General features: G+C 26.7%; 2 protein-coding genes across 11 annotated transcripts in view; one reads left to right on the forward strand and one right to left on the reverse strand.

Moving 5' to 3' along the window:
- LOC127283992 (putative ankyrin repeat protein RF_0381) overlaps window positions 1-23,343 on the forward strand; it is a 316,254-nt gene that overhangs the window by 116,557 nt on the left and 176,354 nt on the right. The window lies entirely within an intron of this gene.
- Window positions 192-23,118, reverse strand: LOC127283994 (serine/threonine-protein kinase Pak). Of its 4 annotated transcripts, none has more exons than XM_051309238.1 (8): window positions 21,803-23,118; window positions 18,398-18,593; window positions 15,255-15,423; window positions 14,622-14,739; window positions 14,420-14,528; window positions 12,327-13,097; window positions 10,216-10,434; window positions 192-10,057 (listed from the first exon to the last, which is right to left on the reverse strand). In XM_051309238.1, the coding sequence occupies exons 1-8, from the start codon at window positions 21,856-21,858 to the stop codon at window positions 9,974-9,976; spliced, it is 1,722 nt and encodes a 573-aa protein (XP_051165195.1). In that variant the 5' UTR covers window positions 21,859-23,118; the 3' UTR covers window positions 192-9,973. The 4 variants fall into 4 exon arrangements, with proteins under 4 accessions (XP_051165195.1, XP_051165193.1, XP_051165194.1 ...); XM_051309236.1 differs by having other exon boundaries at window positions 14,420-14,537; XM_051309237.1 differs by having other exon boundaries at window positions 14,622-14,748.

Genomic DNA, 23,343 nt, shown 5'->3' on the forward strand with positions numbered 1-23,343 from the left:
TTTCTTAAACTATTAAAAAAAAAATCATTTTTTTCCCATAAAATTTTTTTTGTTAAATTCCTTTTTACTGAATTAAGCTACGCAAGTGTTGTTTCTTTTCGATTAATTAAATTATTGAATTAAAAATAAAAAAAAAAAGTACAAATTCGGAAGGGAATATGAAAAAAAATTGAAAAATGAAAGCAACAATGTGTTATAAAATGTTTCCTTATATTAATAACGTTTTTAAACAAACTGAAAGGAGTTACAGTATAATATATACGCAAAAATCTAGGCGTTATTCTTTACAACAGTAGTTATTATTAAATTTGTTTTTTTACTTCATCTGTTTTTTTTTTTTTTTTTTAATCCTTTTGTCCTTTGTTGTCAAAATTGTTTCTCTTAGAGAACGATTTGCATTTATACCGAGAAATTCTTCTCTTTCTCATACACAAAATGCTCTTTTCTCGACGATAACATCAATACTTATTAATAGAAAAACGCTAATAATTACAAATAATAATAAAAAAAAAACTGTAGGCCTAATCATCTTACAGACGAGATCGCAAAGCATTTTCATAAACATCTTTTTTTTTCTTTTGTAAAACTACGTCTATAATCGCATTGGTGGGACATTTGTGTCAGGAACCTATCTCACATTTTTGAAATAATAACATTAATTATTACATCAATATAATAATATTATTAATAGTAATAATATATTAATATTTAATAATAATTATATTAATGTAATAATTTTAATAATACTAATAATATAATAATAATAGTAATACAATTCTCCCTTGACTAAATGCACATTGAATTTAAGTCAAGACGTTCACGTTTTATTTACCCCCATTCCTTTTTTTCGTATTTTAATTATTTTATTTTATTATGTCTGAATTCAGTACCGCTAATAAAAGCTAAAGCCATTATATAAATACTTGCACGTTAAAAATTAATGATTTTTTTTTTTTTTTAATGAGCATCTACAACATCATTCATTTTAAGGCATGTTATGGTACAGATTTTGTACTTTTTGCGATCTTGCATAATAAATTCTGTTTTCATTTCTATTTTTTTTCCTCACGCTCCTAATCACAGTCTTTATTTTATTTTATTTTTTTTTTGGTTTTCTCGTTTTTTTTTCCTATGAAATCAGAATTAGATTCGAAATATATTTCTATTAAAAATCTATTTATCGAACTGTCTTTGTTTTCAAAAATTTGTTTAATGATATTTTCTTAAAATAGAAACAGGGAACACAGGTTTATCACACCTATTAACCTTTTATTTATATCTATTTTGATAATAAGTTACTTTTTTCACCTTTTCTTTAAATGTTTCAATTGACCGAAGCTTCAATTTATCGAAAATTTTCCATTGATTTAAAAATGATTTAAAGAAAAATTTCAATAAATTAAAATTTAAATTAATTGAAGCATTTATTGAATTAAATTTTAATCGATCTAAATTTAAATTCATTCTAATTCTAATTAACCATCAATTCAATTTATTCCAATTTAAATTTATTCAAATTTTTATTCATTTAAATTTCAATTTAATTCTATTTTATTCTATTAAAATTTTAATCGATTGAGACTTATAATTAATAAAATTTCAATTTACCTTAAGATTGATTGATTTAAGTTTCAAATTATCCAAATTTCAATTTATCCAAAATTTTAATTGATTTAAATTTCAAATTATTTGAATTTTAAATTGTTTAAATTTTAATTAATTTATTTTTTTAACCTATTTGAATTTCCATTTTTCTGAATTTTATAATTAATTTATTTTTAAAATTATTCGAATTTTAATTGATTTAAGTTTCAAATTATTTGAATTTTAAATTGTAAAAATTTTAATTTATTTATTTTTTATAATTATTTGAATTTGAATTGATTTAAGTTGCAAATTATCCGAATTTTAAATTGTCCAAATTTTAAAGTATTAATTATTCAATAATATTGATGAAAAATTTCACTTAATAAAAATTTGAATAGATAAAAATTAGTTATTTTTCATATTTTTAAGAAAAAAGGTACTGTGATCCCTGTAAGATACAATAAAATATAAATTTTTTTTCTTTTTTAATTAATAAAATTTGTAAACATTCCAGAATTAATAGTAATGAAAAAATTTATAATTTTCGAAATAAATAAACAAATATGAAAGAAAAAAATCATTCTCACACGAAAAATTCATATTTCCTTAATAAAAATATTTTCGAATCACTTCTGCATATATATGATAATGGTCTGTATGTATTTATAGATCACATAATATGTATTACACAAATGGTGCCTCTTTTCAGTATTTGAAAGGTAATAAAAAAAGGAATCGCGTTCGCCTTGACTTAATTCAATTTCAAAAAATCTTCCACCATAAAAGGAATGGAAACATACATACACGTTAACAATATATAATATAATATAAATAACGACGCGACTTTTTTTTTTTTTTATCTTGTAATAAGAGTAGAGATATTTGTGAAAATGCAAGATCTCTTTACCATATTTGCTCCATTTCTCCTTATTTTCTTTTTTTAAATACATTTTTTATCGTCTTTTTTTTTTTTTTTCTTTTTTCTTTTTTGATCAAAATATCAATATATTTTCGATCAAAATATTTCGTTAACGTAATTTTTTTTTATACCCTTACTAATACTAGACGTGCACAATTACTTGGTTTTTTTTTGTCCCACTAATATTCACTATATCTCTAGCTTATGATTTTAAGTCGATTCAGAGATAAAGTCAAATGTCAAATATCGATTTTGGCTCCGAATCAAGATAAAATGATAAATCTAGTTTTAAAAACTGAGCCATTTCATTTATACGTTGATTTTTTTTTTTTTTTTTTTTTAAAGAAAAATGAAATTCTAATCACGTGCTTCGCAATAATATCAAGCTACTAGATATGAAATTTAAAAAAAAAATTAAATCACTCTCAAATCATTTTCACCGGTTTCCAATTTTGGAACTTGAAAATTTTTTCATCCTTTTACACTCGTCTAAACAATTTTTTTTTAATTTTACTATTATTTTTTCTATTTTTTTTTATTTAAAAAGAATTTTTTCAAATTCAAAAAAAATAATTTTTATTTAGAAAACAAATTGTATATCCTAATTTGTTAAACTCCCATTTTTTTTTATGAAAATAGAAAAATTTTAAAATTCCAAATTTGAAAAATATCGCAAATATATTTCGTCTCGGTAAAAATTTCTCCGTTCTCATCAATATTACACTTAAAATTCTCGTCTTTTCTCTCACATTATACAAATTTGATACTTGATACAAGACAACTTATTCTTTTTTTTATATATATAATATATATATATATATATATGTATATTATATGCAAAACAAGATTTGGAAAAGACAATTCTACAAAAATGTCGCACTAACTTATAAAAGGTTTCCGTTTACCACAATCTGATATTCTTTTCAAAATATATATAGCACATTTAGAAAAGCGACACGCTCTCGCTGTACGGAAACCTCAATTTCTAAATTCGCTCTTAATTTAATAATAAAATCCTATACGTTGGTTTTTTTTGTTTTTTTTTTTTTTTTTTTTTGTTACCGATGGTCCTAAAAAAATCAAGTGTTCAATTGTTTGTTTTTTTATTTATTCTTTTACGGTGTATTATTTATTATTTTTCTTTTTATTTGGAATTCTAGTGTTAGATTTTTACGTGTATCTAAACACGAAAAAGGCAGGCACTTTATAGTGTCACAAAATCTTTTTTTTTTTAAATTCATTTTCTCTCTCACTCTCGCTTTCATTTTTTATCTCACTCTCTTTCTCTCTACGTTTTGAACCTTGTCTTAAAATTTCCATCGTTCATATATTTTAAATATATAATTATTATAGATTTCAATACACGGACGAACCACAGTTATTGCGATTCCACTTAATCCAATAGAGATCAAGTTTTTTTTTCTTTTTACCGATCGCTTGATAAATTATACATCTAGAAAATAAAAAATACATCTTTCGTTTGTCGTTTACTGGGCTTTAAAAATTAATAATAAGAGACGAAAATTTAAATTAATTTTCGTTTACATTAAAATAAAATTTAACTATTCTCTCTCTATATATATATACACGGAGAGAAATTTATGCTACTGGGTAACATAATGATGTTAAGGGCAACCATATTTAGTGCTAAATATACAGACAGCGATATAGATTGTAGTATTTACTATCAGATGATTATAGAAATTTGATTGTACAATTTACAATCTTTGATGTTAAAAATTTTATATACGATCTCTTTACGTTCTCGAGTGGCAAATATACACGAACCTAACCTCGCTTTTTTTGTAAACTTAAATAATTTCATTTTATTTTAATAAAACATTTCGATAAGAATTTAAACTTTAAACTTTTTACATAAAAAGGAGTATGTCTATTTTTTCACTCCGTCTATAAAAAGGACTTGCTTAAACATAAATATATTTATCAAACGGTACATTTTTTTCACAGAGTCAATTGAATTTGTATTATTTTACTAATTTTTAACTTTAAAAAAAGTAAGAAAAAATATGAAAGTTTTTTTTCCAAAAAAAAATTTCAATAAACACATGTACATTTTTACAAACGAAAAAAAACTTACTTGATTTTTGTAATCTTAAAATTTTTTAAAAAATTTTAAGCGAGGTTCTGGTTTTGGTATAATGAGTGATATTGTATCATTGTCCAGTAAGTAAAACAATTCTTCATCAATTTTACCGTCTAAACAACGCAAAATTGTTTTGAGGTTATAAACACGTTCACACTTCAGTCTTCGCTAATTCAATCAAAATAATAAACCTACCTCCAAAAGATGGAATCAAAGATTCCATATTCCACGACATTAATAAATTTTTAACAAACTCGTCCATTTTTTTATTCACAATTTTTTTCACTATATATAAACACGTGCGTGAAAACACAAGGACCGCAATTGAATAGGCGAAGTATACACCACAATCAGCGCATGCGCTCACATTTAATTTTTACAATATTTGATAGTAGTGACTACAATCCAAAAGCTAACATATTTTACGTCTTTGGGTAACATCTTGGATAGTAAAATGTTGATAGTAGATTCTTGTCAGTAACACAATGATAGTACCTTGTACAATCTTTCTTTTTACTATCAAATTCTTACTATCCATTTCTCTCAGTGTATATATATATATTTTTGTCTGAATTTCTAATACTAAATTCCTTTTTTCGCAAACAAACCAATTTCTCAGGCCATTTTGCAAAAGAGATCAAAATCGTAATAAACAAAAGTATAATTTACAAAATTTATTTTTAATAATACAAAATTTTAAAACATATTTTTAAAATTGTATTCAATAACTAAAAAGAAAGGACGACATAAAAAGGGTAAAAAAAATACTGATACAGGAAAAATTATTTTCTTTATAAGAGAAAAAAAACAAGAGAAAAAGTTCTCTTTTAAAAAAAATCGGCCCAGTAAACAAACAAAACTGAAAATAAAAATTGCAAATTCGCAAGATAAAAACAAATTACGAGAATTAAAATTTAATACATCTCATGAAAAAATAATATACAAGACGAAAACAATAAAATAATTCGATTAGTCTCAATAAATTATTATAAAATCACGCAACCTTTTGATAAAATTGATATACTATTTATAAATTAATAATAGCAATAATAATAATAATAGTAATAAAAAATAATAATAACACCGAATTTATTTCACAATCAATTAGTTTTTGTCATAATGTGAAATAAATTCGATAATAAAAATATTTCAAAAAAATATATATATAAAAAAAATCAAGTTAAAAATTGACGATCGATCAAAGCTGCATTTTTATTGCTTCTGACAATAATTTGAGAACGTTGAAATTTTAAAACCGGTGGAACGACTAAAATCAGGTTTTTGAGCTAGGCATTATTTTTGTTTTCTTTCCTTTTTTTACACATTGTTAATTAAGAAAAAGAACCTATTGTTCAATTTTTTCCAAATTGGTTCAAAAAATATAAGTCTGACGCAAAGATAATTTTTTTTTTTTTACAAGTTTTGACTGATAATGTTGTGATGACCGTTAGAATAGAAATTACTGAGACAAAAAAACAAATCAATAACAAACGTATAGGTAAAAAGCGCGGACGGTGGAGAAAGGCCCCACTGCACGGAGCGAAAAGTTGCGCACCAGCGACCGAGAACCGACCTAGCGTCGCGCAGCCCAAGTAATTTCCCCCTCCAGGCGCTCAGACCTCCGAGCTCCCCCACCGCTTCTCTGCCAGACGGACCGACATAAAAGCAGCAGGCCCGACACGGAGAGCTCAGAACTAAGTTTGACTCAGGACGAAGAGTTTCACTCTTAGAGCCTTCCCTATTTTGAGTTTTACTCGATAGTGAATCGAAAGGAAATTGGTTACGTGGAGCCAAAGAGTGAAATGCAGGTTGAGTTTCTACCGGCGCTGACGCGAGAAGAGGTTGGGTTGAGGACATATAATATCTTCTGCGGATGCTGTTAATGCGGCTACGCTAAAGTCTGAATTCGAAAAGTACACTGATTCTGCATTTTTGTCATCACAATGCATGGCCGAGTATATGACAAAGAACATGGTGAATGTTTTTGATCTGGTGCGGAAGTGCTACATGTTACCAACGAAAGTCAAGTACATGGCCGGATATTTTAATACTGGTTATGTCTTTTGGAACGAACCCGGGGGCACATTCGAGTGTGATTTGACAAAGGGCAGGTATGTGTTTGTGAATAAGAGAACAAAAATAATGCTGAACAAAGCAATCGAAAGGAGATTGATGCGTCATGAACCAATGGATGTGAAAATACCGGACTTGGTGTGGGTCAATGGACCTCCTGGTTGTGGAAAGACCCATTATATAATGCAAAATCACGTGTTGCCACATAAGAGCGGTAGTGACTTGGTGTTGTGCACTACGTCTGATGGGGTCAGTGAATTTAGGAAGAGAGCAGAAGCAAAGGGTGTCCCAAAAGTGTTTTTGAACACCTATTATAGAACAGTGCAGTCTGTTCTGGTGAATGGGTGTGATAAACAGTTCGCTGTGGTGTGGATGGATGAGTTTTTGATGTCACATGCTGGTGTGTTGGGATAGGTGACACTCTTGACTGGTGCAAAGAAAGTTGTGTGTCTGGGAGATAAGAATCAAATACCGTACATAGATAGGGATCATGTGTCGGACCTGAAGTACACTTTGCCGTCTTCGTACATGGACGTGCGTGAGGAGTTGCACGCTTCATATTGGTGTCCGATAGACGTGATGTATGTGTTGAGCCCTATGTACAGCTCGTTACCGATATACACTAACAATTTGCTGGTGCGGTCGATGGTTTGGAAGCGCTACAGTGAGAACTTTTCCGGGATAAGACGCGATCAGGATTACACCTTGTACTTGGTGCACAATCAGAGTGATAAACAGCAGTTGGTTGATAATAAATATGGGGTAGGAAAGGGATCGGCAGTCTTGACAATTCACGAAGCGCAAGGCGCTACATACGAACACGTGATATGTATAAAGAAGAATGAGAAACCCTTAATGATATACGATCAGGTGCCATGGGCAATAGTTGCTATTAGCAGGCACACGAAGTCACTCGTATATTATTCGGATGTGGAGGACTTATTGTATAAGTATGTAACATCAGTGGTAGTGCCCGATGAGGTGTTAATAACGTGGAATGCAATGAGACGGGTGAACGCGAAGAAGGCGGGGTATTATGAATCGGATGTAATTTTCACAAGACATATTGGTCGCCCTCTGGATGAGGAGTTAGTGATGGATCTTCCGCATGCTACTCATGAGCCGTTGCGTGAGCGCGTGGTGTCCGAGTGTATATCTTTTGAGGGATCTAAGCCGATTGTGATGTGAAGTACTTGCAGTGTTGGTATGATGATAAAATGCCTGGTGTGGCAGCCAGTGTCATCGAGAATAATCAGTTGGTGGTGGAGATGTCTGATCTAAATTTGTGTGCGGATGGTTTGGATGTGATTCCTGTGAGAGGACATTTTCAGTTACTGAAATTTGACAAGTTGAAGCCGGCCATGCAGACTGCAGCGCCCAATAATCGCAGAAAATTATTATTGGCCAAAAATGAACGGTGACATCGCAAATTGTGTACGACGGTGAGAACCATGTCTATCACACAAATTACCCCAAACGGCGATTCCCGGAAAAATGGGTACCTGTAACGCCAATTATCCTTAGGAGTATGTCTCAATGGACGTAGTAGGTCCTCTCGTAAGATCATCACGCGGTAATAAATATTTACTGATAATGCAAGACAAATTTACAAAGTGGGTCGAGCTACATCCCCTCCGTGAACAAAAAACCAGACCAATTATAAACGCGCTAAAAGAAAAAGTAATTTTACGATACGGTTGTCCCAGGATTCTAATTACCGATAACGGGAGTCAATTTCGGGCGACTGAATTCGCGAATTTATTAAACGAGTTTTGAATAACTCACCAAAGAACACCCCCATACTCACCCCAATGCAATCCCGTTGAAAGAACAAACAAAACGATAAAAACAATGACTTCACAATACGTAAACGATAATCAAAAGACTTGGGATGCGTTACTTTGTGAGTTTCAATTCGCGATAAACACGGCGAAACACGAATCGACGTTGTTTACCCCCGCATATTTAAATTTTCAACGCGAGATCTTGCCTCCCAGTACTCTAAAAGCAACAATAGAAAAAAATACGCAACCAATCCCCAAACGGGTCGACAAATTGAAAGACACGATGGAGCTCGTACGAGTAAATTTGGCACGAGCATTTACGCGTCAAACCGCATATTATGATCGTAAAAGACGCGACTGGACACCATCCGTTGGTGACAAAGTAAGTAAACGAGAAAGACCGTTATCGTCCGCCATTGCCAATTTTTCATCAAAATTAGCGACGAAATTTAAAGGGAATTTTGTACTTACCGACATAATAAGCCAGACCGTTATTGAGATCGCCGATCAGGAAGGGAAATGTCACATCGTCCACGTAAAGGACATCAAACCCTATTTTGAGGGTGAAGAGAGGGCTCCAGATGACATCAGCGAAGAATCTCCGCGAATCAACCAATCAGAAACCAACAAAAATCCTATCCCCACCCCTGCCAATAAATCTACATAAAACCACCGCTCGTCACTTAACGGGACCATTCTTTTTAGATATCGCTCATACGCAACATGTCAAAAAAAGACTTAATGTTTGAACTTTTTGGCGATGACGGTGTAGTCAACAACGAGTATTCACCCACGTCAGTTACACGTTTGTTTTTTTACTCAATATCAGCTTAAAAGTTATTATCTAGTAAGGTTCTCTCTAATAGTAGTTGTGTATCAATGTAGCTAACTCGTTCTTCAAAAAAGAGTCAGTAATACTCGTTTCGTATAATTATATATATATATATATATAATAATATTTAGAAAATAATCGATCATCGTTCGTTCAAATCTCTTGGGTCTTTAAGTCGAAATTTATTTCCTCTTTTTTTTGTTTGTTTTGTTTTTAGAAAAATTTCTAAACAAAAACAATGGATTTAAAGAATAATTTTTTTTAAAATAAATTATTATAATATATAATAAATATTAATTGAGTTCCGCTATAATTAAACTATAATTTGTAATTCAGTTAAATTAACATAATTGAATATTCATAGATTCAATTAGTGATCCAATTAAATCGCAATAAATTAATTTATCGTGACTCCAGAGATTTGAACGTTCAAAAAAAAAATTTTTTTTAACTGCTTCTTGATATCAGGTGATATCTGAAGTTCTATCTAATATATTTATATATTTATATTTATATATATATTTATATATATATATATGATATTCATTAATCGTTATAAATTATTGAATTATTGTGCCGTTACCTTTTGGGAGGGTAATTCATTATTTTTAATTTTTTTTTTTTTTACTGATGACGTCTCACTCAACTATTCTGCCAGTCGAAATTTTATTCTCCTAATGACCTTTTGCTGCTTCCTTAGCCGCCATTATCAGTGGCGTTAATGAGGCCAGCGGCCTTGCTAATTTCAAAAATGGATGCTGTAAAAAAGACAAATTTTAATATTTAAAAATTTAATATCATAATTTATTATTTAAAATAATAAAATTTATTTAATGATTAATTCATATGAAATTAAAAAATAAATCCGTATTAATTAATTTTTTTTTTTTTTTTGGTGGGTATTTATTTTATTTACCTTAAGAAGTTCCGAGGCTGATGAGCGTCTTTCGACTTCAACTTCTAAACATTGGTCTAAAAAGTCTTGAAAAATGCCCGACAGCTTCTCTTTCTCCTTAATTTCTGGTTTGCCATTTGTCGCGATTAGATAAAGAGCTTTTAAAGGATTTTCATTTAAATACGGTGGCTCTCCTTCTATCATTTCGATAGCCATTATCCCCAAGGACCATATGTCGACCTTTGGATCAATAAGTTTGCAAAGATTAAAAATAGATTTATCGCCAGAATCGTTGAATGATGTAATGTAAATAAAAGATAAAAGAGAGAAAAAAGGTCTCTTTCTAGAAAAATAAATTCAATTAATAAAAAAAAAAGCTTTCAAAATTTTATTGACATTAAAAATATTGTTTGTTTTGTTTTTATCAATTTTTCCTAATTAATGGAAAAGAAATTCAAAAAAATCATTGTCAACAATTTATTATATTCTAAATAATTTTTACCAATTATGAGAATTTGTTGAAAATAATTCGAGAAACGATGAAATATAATCATAATAAATAAATTACAAAATGGGTCAAGCGCCAATTTCATGTTTTTACCGTAAATAAAAAAAAGATATATAAAAATTCTGCTGGTCATTTAAAATAAAACTATGAAAATTCTTTTCAAGATATTATTATATTTTACTAAATGAACAACAATTTATTTATTTATCAATTAAACAGGTATTTTTGAAATTAGCTGAAATTTTTAAAGAATATTTATTACAATTTTTGAACAAAGTTCTAACAGAAATTTTTCAAAAATAATTGAATCTTAAAGTATTTTAATATTTAATTTTTAAAATAATGTAATTTTCAAAGAATGTAATTTAAAGATTTGAAAAATATTCAATTTTTCAAAGATTTTAATGGAAATTTTTTAAGATAATTGAATTTATGATGGTTTAAATGAAAATGTTGGAAATAATTAAATTTTCGATGAATTTTAATTGCAATTTTTGAAACCAATTAAGTTTTTGAATTAAAATTATTGAAGACTTTAATAAATAACTAATGTCATTAGATGTTAAATTTATTTTATTAATTCTGTAATGAGAATAATTCTATAAGAATATTATCAAAGAAAATTTATTTCAAATATTTCAGAATCGAACTAATTGTAAGACAAATTTTCAAAATTTTATTAAAGTAGGCCAAATTTCTAAAAAAAAATTCTGAAAGTTCCATTTTTATAATTTTTTCAAGTCTGATTTAAACAATTTATTCGAATTAAAAATTTTGTCATAGTTTTTAGTTTTGATGGTCAAAAAAATTTCAGGCAATATTTAATCAAGTTTTATAGATTTTTAAATAAACAATTTTAAATTTTACAATTTAACAATTTTTAAATAACAATTTTTTTTAAATAATTGAATTTTCAAAGATTTACAATTTAAATTTTTGAAATAAATTGAACTTTAAGTGATTTTTAATTTAAAATTTTTGATGATTTATATTACTAAAAAAATTATTAGTAAGTAAAGACAAACATACAATAATTGAAAACTTTTTAAGTGAAAAAGGGTTTCAAATAGTTAAATAATTGAATTTCAAAAGATTTTGTTTTTCAAACAATAATTATAATAAAAGAAATCTCTTTTAATTTCTGTTGATGAAGAATTTATTAGAAATCACATAAAAAAATTGAATTCCAAAAGTTTTTAATTAAAAAATGCTTTCAGATAATTGAATTTTCGAAGAATATTATAAAAATCATTAAAAATAATTGAAATTTTTGCAAATAATTAAATTTCAAGTGATTTGTGTGAAGAATTGCATTAAAATTATTAAAAATAATTAATTTAGTGAAGAATTTTAGTTAAAAATTTGTTAAATAATTGAAATAAAGAAAATCTGAAGAAGATCTGCACTATATACTAAAAAAACGTATTTTGTTTAAAAATTGTTTTAAAAAAATGTAAAAAAAAAAAGTAAATAAATTAAAAAAGTTAAAAAAAAACCTCAATTTCGAAAAATTGGCGCTCTACCCTTTTTTTGTTTTGTCATTGTACTCTTCATTTGAATTTGAAAACTTTTTTTTTAAACTTAAATTAATTGTTTATAAGAAATTTTTGTTATTTTAAATTACCTTCGGACCGTATTGTTTTCGTGTGACAACTTCCGGTGCCATCCAATATGGAGTTCCCACCATCGTTGTTCTTTTACTTTGTTCAGGTGAGATTTGTGCGCAAAAGCCAAAATCAGTTAATTTCACACCGCCATCCAAACCAAGAAGAATATTATCCGATTTAATGTCCCTGTGAATAACTTGATTGCAATGAAGAAATTCAAGTGCCTGTAATACTTCACGACAAACAGCGGCAATTTGTCCCTCGTCCATACATGTTTCAGTGACAACATCCGTTAAACTACCACCAGGCAAATATTCCATAACCACCCATAATTCCTCACCAACAAGATAGCTATCCAAATAATTGACAACATTTGGATGTTTATTCTCCCGCATTACTAATATTTCATTAATAATTAATTCCTTCTTTGGCTGTTGTGAAAGATTCATTTGTTTTATTGCAACTTCCATTCCCGTTGATGTTTCAATTGCCGTGTAAACAGTGCCCGATGCGCCCTGTCCAATTTTTTCCATTTTTGTATATTTCTTTATTGGATCACCAACACTGACAATTGTTCGCAATTTTTCTAATGTTTCATCGTCTGACATTTTCTTTTTACGCGTCTTTTCACTTTGTGCCGGTCGCGATTGATCAATTGGCGTTGCTTGATTTTTATTTTTATCCAATTGTGCAGCTGGATTTTGCTGTTGTGGAGTTCCATTTCGTTGCGGTGAGCCAAGTGACGTTGGAAGTGGCGGAAGTGGTTCTTCTTCAATTGGTTTTGTATACTGTTAAAATGAATAATTAATTTCAGTTTTCTTTCTTTTTTCTTTAATAATTTCTGTCGAATTGCAATATAAGAAAAAGTATTAAAAATATTTTAATACTGCCTTAAAAAATAATATCTAATTTTTAGTACTTAATAGACTTTTAAAATTCATTTTAAGATTTTTAAAACCTCTTTCGGTATAAAATAAATTACTATAATTATTAAAAAAAAAGTCTTCGAAAATGTTTTAATGAATATTAAAATTCTAACAAATGTTAAAAATTAATCAACTGGGTTTTAAAAAAGTATTAAAATATTTTTAATACTTTTTCTTTACTTATTAAAATACCTTTTAGAAGACCAAATTTCTATTTATAGACAAACTTTTATTTTTATTGAATCTAATTTTAAAGCCGTTGAATTTTTATTTCAACGAAATTTTTTATTCAACAAAATGTCAATTTAATCGAATTTTTTACATAAGTGAATTTTTATTCAACAAAATTTCTAATTAATCAAATTTTTTTGTGGCAAAATTTCTACATCAATAAGTTTTCATTTAACTGAATTTTTTTATTTAACAAAATTGAGACTTAAACTCTTAAACTCTACTAGTTAAATAGAAATTTTGTTAAGGGAAAATTTGAATTAATAGAAATTCAAATAAAACACAATTTTGTTAAACAAGAATTTGATTTCGATTAAATAAAATTCTTTTTTGTTATGAAAATTCTCTTTAAAATTCGTTTAAATAAAAATTTGACCTTTTGAATTTCGAAGCAAGAAAAAATTCAGACGATTTTTTAAAAATATATTTACTGTATATTTTATGAAAAATGAGTTTTACTATTACTTTTTTTCAAATTTTAAATACAAAAATAATAATATATTAGAAAAAAGTCAAATTAGTCGTATTTTTAAATTATAAAAATCAAAGTAACATTAATAATTTATAATTTTTAAAATTGAATTTTGAATAAACTGAAACTTAAATCAATTAAATTTTAGATAAAAAGAAATTTGGTAAATTTAAATTTTGAATCAATTGAAATTCAGATATGTTAAAACTTAAATAAATTATAATTTTGATAAATAGAAATTCGCTAAATATGAAACATAAATCAATTAAAATTTGGACAAATTAAAAGTCGGATAATTTGAAATTTAAATTAATTAAATTTTAGATAAATTAAAATTCTGATAATTTGAAAATGAAAATAGGTAACAAATTAATAAAAATAGGTGACAAAAATTTCAAATAGTTGAAAAAAAAGGTTAATAGATGATAATCTGTGAGCCCTGCGATAAAATGAGAAAAAAAGAAAAAAATAATTGACTCACAATTGATTTCGTGCGTTCAGGTCTTGCGGAAATTGGCGGTGGTGGAGGTTCATCTTCCTGTTCAGAACTTGTGGCACAAGCATCTGTTGGTGTACTGCTTGGACTACTACTGCTTACTCTGTAATGTTATTTTATCTCAAACACAAAAACGCAAACAACAAGTTTTAACTAATGATATGATGAAAATTTGTAATCAACTCACCTGCTGAGTGAATGTTGTGAATGTGAACTTCCGGAAGCCTGTGACATCGCTTGTCCACGCATATTTCCTATTCCAACACCAATGCTCACACCAATATTCCGAGGACTGCTGGCTCTTTCTATAGGCGCTTAGAAAATATTATACTGAAGTTTAAAAGCCCGAATTTTTCCAATAATTATTATTTATTATTATTTATTTCTCGTCGTTCTGGTGCTCATTTTTTTTTTTTATTTCTTTTTCTTTTTCTACCCCGACGACGAGAATATTTTATTTATCAAAAATGACAATTTAATTAACAAAAATTAGAAATTTTAGTAATAAAAATAGACTAAATTAAATTTATTTTATTCTTTTTTCAATTTTGAATTTAAAAAAATTCAATTTCTATATTTTTTTTCCATTTTTCTTCTTTTTAAAGAGGATAAATGTAAATAATTTCCTTTTTTTTCCTCTTTACTTTTAATTTAATTTTCCTTTAGTTTCTCGAAAGTAGCATTTTTTTAAAATAAAAAATAAATTTCTGTTTTTCTTTTAAACTTTTCAGTACTTTATATAAAAATTGAATTTTCTATTTTTTAAAAGATTAAAAATTGAAAAACAGTTTTTTTTTTTTTAATGATTCACGCGGCTTACCAACAACTCCAACCATTTTTGTCGTTGTCATGAATTTAGAGCCTTTCGCTTCTTTACTGCTGTTGTCATACCAATTGAGTACATCAAGAACTGCCTGTGGATTTTTCTTTTGCTCTTGTTTGCTGATGTTGCTGGACATCAGCAGCCTTGCCCAAGCTTCCGGCATCCCCTGAGACAGAAGAAATTACTTTAGATTGCTGAACAATATATATATATATTGAGAATAGAGAAAACGAACAATAAAAAGGTTTAAAAAAGTTACACCCAAGTTCATCGACAGGTGTTAGAGCATTTATTTTAACTTATCTACACTCTGCAAAAACTCTCTGTCTCCCTCTCAATTTTTTTCAATTTTGTACTACAACAAAAGAAAAAAATTGTCAAAATTTTCATTTCAGAAAGTTACAATTACAATTTTTACCCTTTCTGAATGTCATTCAATTTCTGATAATAATAAACTTATTAGTAAGAACAATACACAAATTAATAATAATAATAATAATAATAATAATAATAATAATAATAATAATAATAATTGTAATAATACCGAAAATAATAATCATAGTAGAATTAACAAATTTTGCAAAGACAGAAAGTATTTACAGCATTATTTGAAAAGAATCAAGAAGAAAAAATTGAAACAATGTAATTTAGAAAATTCATTATTAGACAGAGAATATTGAAAGTTTTAATTTTGCAAGAGAGAAAAAATGAATATACTAATGAAATTAATATTCACAAAAAAAGAATTTTTTCGGAAATATTTCCACATCAATAAATACACAGTTTAATTTGAAAGTAATCAATATTAAAAATTATAAACTGTTACACCTAATTAATTAATTTATTTATTTATTAATAATACTAATAATAATAATAATAATAATAATAATAATAAATTTAATATTACAAGATAAAAATTCGTAAATATCAATATTGATTACATTGTTATTATTTTTAAATTAAAAATTCAATTATTTAAACACATACATATTATTATTATTTTTAATTTTATTTTCAAATATGATTTTAGACACTTTTTAAAAAGTTTTTTTCTTTGCTTTTTTTTTGTTATTTTAGTTTCAGATTCTAAAACAACTTAAAAAAAAAAAATTAAGAATAATATTTAATTTTCAAGCGTGAAAAAGTTTTTAACAAAATAACAAATTAAATCAACTTGAGAAAGAAAGCCTGAGCTCAGTAAAAAAAAAATCGTAAAAAACAAATGTGTCAAAAGTAATTCTAACTATAGAAAATAGTACCTAGTAAACATACTGAATGACAAGATATTTTTCCAATTCTAATTAGGAAAAATTCAATTACATTATTTCTTCACTTTAAAAACAAACAAACAAAAAAGAAAACTACAATTTCAGAATTTTTTTCAAAACTCTATATATATAAGAGAGAGAAAACAAATCCAATTACCTACAAAAAAATATAATTTTTTTAAATAAAATTCTAAGGGAAAAATCAATTACACTTTTGTGATTTAATTCAAGATAAATTGTCTATTGATATATTTTTTTTAAGAATGTTCGAATCATTTGTCAAAATATTAAGAGAGAGAGAGAGAGAGAGAGATTTTTAATAAAAATTAAAAATTTCTATCAAATAATTGAGACTGTTTGCATTAATTTGTTTTATTTAAAAGAAGAAAAATAAGATAAATAATAATTTAAAAAAATTATAATTGATTTTGTTTATAATAATTAAATGAGTCGAACAATCTTAATGTTAAAATTTTTTTCTAGGCATTGGCAGTTGATTTTTTCATTTTTTTTTCTTATTAAAAGCAACAAAATTACAATAAATTTCATTGAAACGCATGAATATTAAATTAAATCGAATTTCCAGTCTAATTATTGAATTTTACATAAACAAACTTCTATTGACAAATTTAAACGAATTTTAATTTAATTAATTAAAATAATTGAATTTCTATTCTGCGATAAAATTTTCATTGATCTCAATTTATATACAATCAAATTTCTATTTTAAAACTTAATAGGTACATGATATAATAAATAAATAAATAAATAATTAAAAACTAAAAAATTTTTATTTTGGAAAATTCTGTAAAATGAAAAATTGGCTAAATAAAAATTCAGAAAAATTCCATAAAATAGAAATTTTGACATTTCCAAATGAAAATTTTGTTCAATGGAAATTTATTTTTTTTTTTCTGATAAAATTGAGTAAATTAAAATGCAAATTTGTCCAACAGCAAAAAATTGATCAGTTTAAAAATTCCTCGGCTAAATAGAAATTCGCCATTGTATAAAATTCAATTTACTGGAAATTAAAATAAATTCATTTAATTAAATGTTCATGTGTCTCGATTTAAGTGTTTGTGATTATTTACTTTTTGGTGAATAAATGCAAATTTGAATAATAATGTGTTTCATTTGCAAGAAAGCGAGAAACTATAAGCGACGTTGACTTGAAGCTCATTTTGATACTTGTCTACTTTATATACAAAAGATATATAGTGAGAAAGTAGAAAAGAGATAAAGAGTGTGAGAGAGACAGATAGAGGAGAAAAAGGAAAGAAAATAATTACAACACTAAAATTCGAACCGGCAACAAAAACAAACGTTTAAAATGTATATTATAAGTGTGTTTTAAAAATAATAAAAATGCAATCAAACTAACTCTTGGGTCATTTTAATTTACTTACTTTTAACGGCAGCTTGAAAAAAATACGTGTCGAGTTAGTTTTCCCTTTGTGGTTAAAATAATAGACATAAGAAGCATCAGACAAAGTATCGACTTACTGGTATTTTTTTTTTTTTTTTTATTTAAATTTTAGACCGATTATTTTTCTTAAATGTATTATTTTATTTTTCCTCTTGTTATATATTATGGTACGGAAAATTCATTTTTTGCCATTTTCCAAAAAAAATCAATATTCTCGATAAATAGAATTTTTTTTGCTTTTTTCAGCTAAAAATGGATTACTTTAGAAATAAAAAAAAATTATCGAATACTCCGTACCACAATATATACAGCAAAGCAGCAAGCAAAATGCATTTTTAAAACTAAAGTGAAAGAATTTTGCCATTTTTTTTTTTTTTTTGTTTTCTTTTCTTTCATTCTTTTTTTCCTGCATTTAAATAAAAAATGTGAAATTATAAACGTACCGTAAATTCACCGGTCACTGCGTCAAATCCAACATGAACTGTGTGCTCGAAATTAGTTGGATAACTAATGTTAGGTTTGTCCTTATTCTCCTTCACCTTCATCTTGCTTTTCAAAGTCTTTTTCTTGCGTTCCTCTGAATCAGGTTCTTTTGGCAATGGTCGCATGTCCACTGGTAAATTAGGCGTGGACTCACCTCTAAAAAAAAAACATAAGAAAATAATAAGAAAACGTCATTCATGACATTTTGTTTTACATTGCATACAAAATAATAAAAACAAAAAATTGTATAGACAAAATTAGATTTTAAAAAAAAATGGTATTACATCTCCATTGTGTTTGAAAAAAAAACGGTAGACAAAAAAAACCCCCGAAAATAAAATAAATAATCTCTTATTGAATTTTTATTATCTTGGATGTGCAATCTTTGAGAATTTAAGATTTATGCCACTTGAAATGAAATGCAATTGAACTCGACAGGAAAAATGCATAATATATATATATATATATATATAAATAATTCAGTTATTGTAATCGATTGTCTTGTCTGCATTATAATAAATTCTCTATTGGGTATCGTGTTATAAAACGCATAGATATACTTTTTCATTAGTCCAATATCGTTTAAAACAAATCAATTGCTTAAAAATATCTCTCTCTCTCGAGATTCATTGATTTTACCAATGAAGGATTCTAATTTTTTCTCCCTCTCTTTAAAATATTAATTCGTCATAAAACGGAAGTGTCAACACAATTTTATTTTATAAACAAAGTATCAAAAAAAATTATTTCTTCTAAAAAAAAAACAAAAAGAATAAATTATATTTCTTTTCGATAAAAATTTTCTTGGCAAAAAAAAAAATTTTGATAGTAATCGCTTTGAGAAACAGTTTTTCTTTCTCTTTCTCTCTCAATTTCAGTATTGTTCAATTGAAAATTCAAAATTGTTTATTTAACACACGAAGAGTCTATAGTGTAAACTTCTTTTAAAAAGTTGAAGCATCCAAGTTTTTTATGGACAGTCTGCTTGTGAAAATATCATAGTGTCTGAACTGTGAGATTTTATTTTTAGCAACCTCTAAATTAGTGGCTGTTCCTCTATTTTCGGGAGAGAGAGAGAAAGAGAGACTCGTGGAGTCACAGTATATACTCCATATTATACAAAGAAAATAATGCATGTCTTTAAAATGAGCATACAATACATACAAAATTTTTATTAAAGATAAAAAAAAGAAGGAGAATATCTCTCGTCTTTAGAATTTTACAGCATAAATAGTGTTAAAGTTTTGCTAATCAATACCTTCAAAGATACTTATATATATGGAAACCAATTCAAATGCAAATGCACAATGTTATATAGTAGTCAGGCTAATGAACTGATTAATCAATTAAGATCAATATTTAATAAAAATAAAAATTTCTAAAGGACAAATTTTTTTTTTTTTAGTGGAAAAAAAAATATTATCTCGAAAGAAGAACTCAACTATTGGTATAGATTGATATTTTTTTTTTTTTTTTTATCTATATCTAGTATCTTGTGCTGTGATATATAATTTTCTTTTCTTCCCAAGTTTCAGAAACTTTACGTGATAAGATTGAAATTGAAGATGACGAATAATCTATTTTATTTTCTCCGTAAATATAATAACAAGAGATTTCTTTTTTTTTTTTTTTTAAGTAACATGACATCACGACTGCTCAAACTTTTGATTAATTCACAACTCTGGAACAAAAATAATAATAATAATAACAATAGTAAAAACGGAAAAATATAATTATCTTCAAAACTAATCGCAGAGAGATTTTTCACATTGAATTTTAAAAAATATAATTTGTAAATATCAATATGCGTAAAAAAAGTTGCTAAAAATTTAAGAAGCTGAAGTACGCAACTTTTATGATAAACGATTTTTTAAAAAATAATTTTTTAAAAAAAAAAAATTCTATAATTCTTTGCCGAAAAAATATTTCTTGTAGTTTTCATTAATCAACAAATTATAAAAAAAATATTTTTTAGGCAAAAAAATTATAAAATTTTTCATTTTAAAAATTATTTCTTTAAAAATCGTTTATCATTAAAGTTATGTACTACAACTTTGTTTTTTTAAAATGAAAAATTCTATAATCTTTTGTCTAAAAAATATTTTGTTATAAATTTTTTCTTTAATGAAAACTACAAAAAATATTTTTTTTAGGCAAAAAATTATAGAATTTTTCATTTTAAAAAAATTATTTCTTTAAAAATCGTTTATCATATATGCGTATTTCAGCTTCGTTGAAAATTAATGATTAGAAAAGAATTTTTTTTTTTTAAACGGAAAATTATTTTATTTCTACATTAAACAGAATTTTTTTTTTTTTTAAATCGTTGTCAACTTCAGCATCGTAAAAAAAAGAAATTGGAAAATAAAATATTTATTATACCTATACAAAGAACCTCGATGTAAAAATCAAATTATAAAATTTCGAAATCATCGAAAAAAGGAAATATAAATTTAAATTTAATTATGAAACGAAAATTTTAACGAATCACATTAAAAGACGATTTAATATTATTAAGATAAAATGAAAATATATAAGAAATAAAACAAGAATATTGACATTGGAAATGCAAAGCTATATATACGTAATTTGAAATTCGAATTTAAAAGAAACACATCTTTTTGAAAGCGCGCCAAGATTTTGGAATTTCAAATCCAGGAAATAGAAAAGAATATTTGCAATTACTTTTTTTTTTTGAACATCGATGGAGAAGATAATTTTTTTAATTTACATAAATTCTTACGTGGCTCATTAAAAAAGTTTTGTAAAAAAAAAAAAATTATAGATTTAACAAAAGCTTTTCTCTTTCAAACGTCCTGCCAAGAGTTCCTTTTAATAAAACTATATATATATATATATATATGATTTCTGATAATAATTCTTGTTTTGATTTAGAATTGACATATATCTTCATGTAAAAATCAATAAACCCTGTTCTATTTATTACAAACAATAGTCTCAGATTTTTCAAACACTGAATGCAATCTACTCCAAAAATCTTATTATAAAATATAATTTTTACATTTTTAAAGAAAAAAAAAATATATAAAATAAAAACCGAAGTATAATTTTTATAAAATAAAAAGTAAATAGATGAAAATGTAATATATGAAATAAAGTAAATAAAATAAAAAAAAATAATACAAAAATAAAATTATAAAAAAAAAGATAAAATTAATTTAGGTTAATAATATTCGTACAAAATAATTTAATTTACTCGGATGTTAAAATTTTGATTATTAAAAATAATTTACAAAAATCGAAATAAGTAAATAAAAAATAAACCGAAATTAAATAAAATATGAAGGAATATAAAGATAATTAAAAAAAAAAAATGAGCAAATAATTATTAATAAAATATTCACCTGTTCGAAGTGAGTCGCACCGGTGGTGCAGGGGGTTTGTCTTCGTCGTCGGACATGACGCCGCTCCTGATCCCGTACCCGGGTTGCTGATCTGCCCTCCGTCGCTGCGTTGCTACTGTTTTACTTTAGGCACTCGTTTACTTTTTTACGCTTTTAAAAGCGTTAATGATTATTAAATATCTAAAAATTCTACTTGTAATTCTATTATTTAAATCTTCCACTGTAATATTCCTTTAGAATCTCGTGCAAAAATTTCAGTCTCACGTGTATGTGTGTGTGTGTGTCGAAAAAAAATTCAACACAACAATCACCGGAGACGATCTTTTCTATATCAATCAAATATCGAAGACACTTGACAAAATAAAAAAAAGACAAACAAACAAAAAAAACAAGGTTAAATGATAAAAACTTGAATCACAACTTGGTTGAATCACAGCCCGTCGCTTATGAAGCGCTTGTGCCTCTTGGACGTTTTGTGTGTCAAGTCGTCTCTCTCTCTCTCTCTTTTTCAAATTTCTATTTCCATCTGATTACCAGGCATCAAATAAAACCTGCTTTCTTTTCCTTCGAATTTTGAAATTCATTCAAACATCTTGTTAATTCACTGAAGTGCAATGTGACACGGAAGTGAGAACTTTGGCAATTGACAGAAGACATGAGGGTGGGGGGAGAGGGGCGACGATAAAAATTAATCACTCATTTTTTCTCTCTCTCTCTTTCTTGGAGCAAATCTCAAATTTCGGGTCAATGTCGCAGCCTCCAAAAAATGTATGATTCAGACACCCGGTTGTATTCACGAAAAAAAATATATATATACACGGACGCAAAGCACAAAAAAAAAAATTGGAGTTGCACGCGGCACTTTTATAACTCCTTTATGCGTAAACCGTATAGACTTTTGTTGGGAGAATTTTCACAATTATTTAACGCGACGATGATGGATCATTATCATCATCCCCGTCGGCCAATCCTTGTTGAAAATCTCGTCCTGGACAAGATCCTGATCGGCTGAATCACCAGCACCCACCCGCCATCCACCGCGGTATCGTTCACGAATACAGAAGCGCCTCCTTCTCGCACTCACATACAACAACTTCCCTCTCTTCGTTTCGTTTCTTTCTTTTTTTTTTATTTTCACACTTGATTCAAGTTTTGTCTCTCTTTCACTAACGCCCACACTTTTGCCCCCACACGGAAGAGAATATCCTCCATTCCCCAACACTAATATATATATATATATGTATATATACTTCCCCGCACACACACACAAATACAAGACAATTAATTGACACCTCCAATTTTCACCGACATTTTTTTTTCGTCTCGTTTTTTTGACTGGAAAAACATAACCTAAAAATTTAGATATAGATTTAAATGAATTTTGGTACAAGTTATATGTAATTATAACGAGGAATAATTTACAAAACAAATTAATTATCCAAAATTTAATGTAATGTCTGTTTTTGTAAATGAAAATGAAATATAATAAAAGAAGTAGTTTTCTGAAAAGTATTTTTAAATTTATGCGCCTTTTCCCTTGA

The sequence above is a fragment of the Leptopilina boulardi genome, unplaced genomic scaffold, assembly GCF_019393585.1.
Source record: "Leptopilina boulardi isolate dan_hultmark-lab unplaced genomic scaffold, ZJU_Lbou_2.1 LbouV2_316, whole genome shotgun sequence".
Taxonomy (NCBI): Eukaryota; Metazoa; Arthropoda; class Insecta; order Hymenoptera; family Figitidae; genus Leptopilina; species Leptopilina boulardi.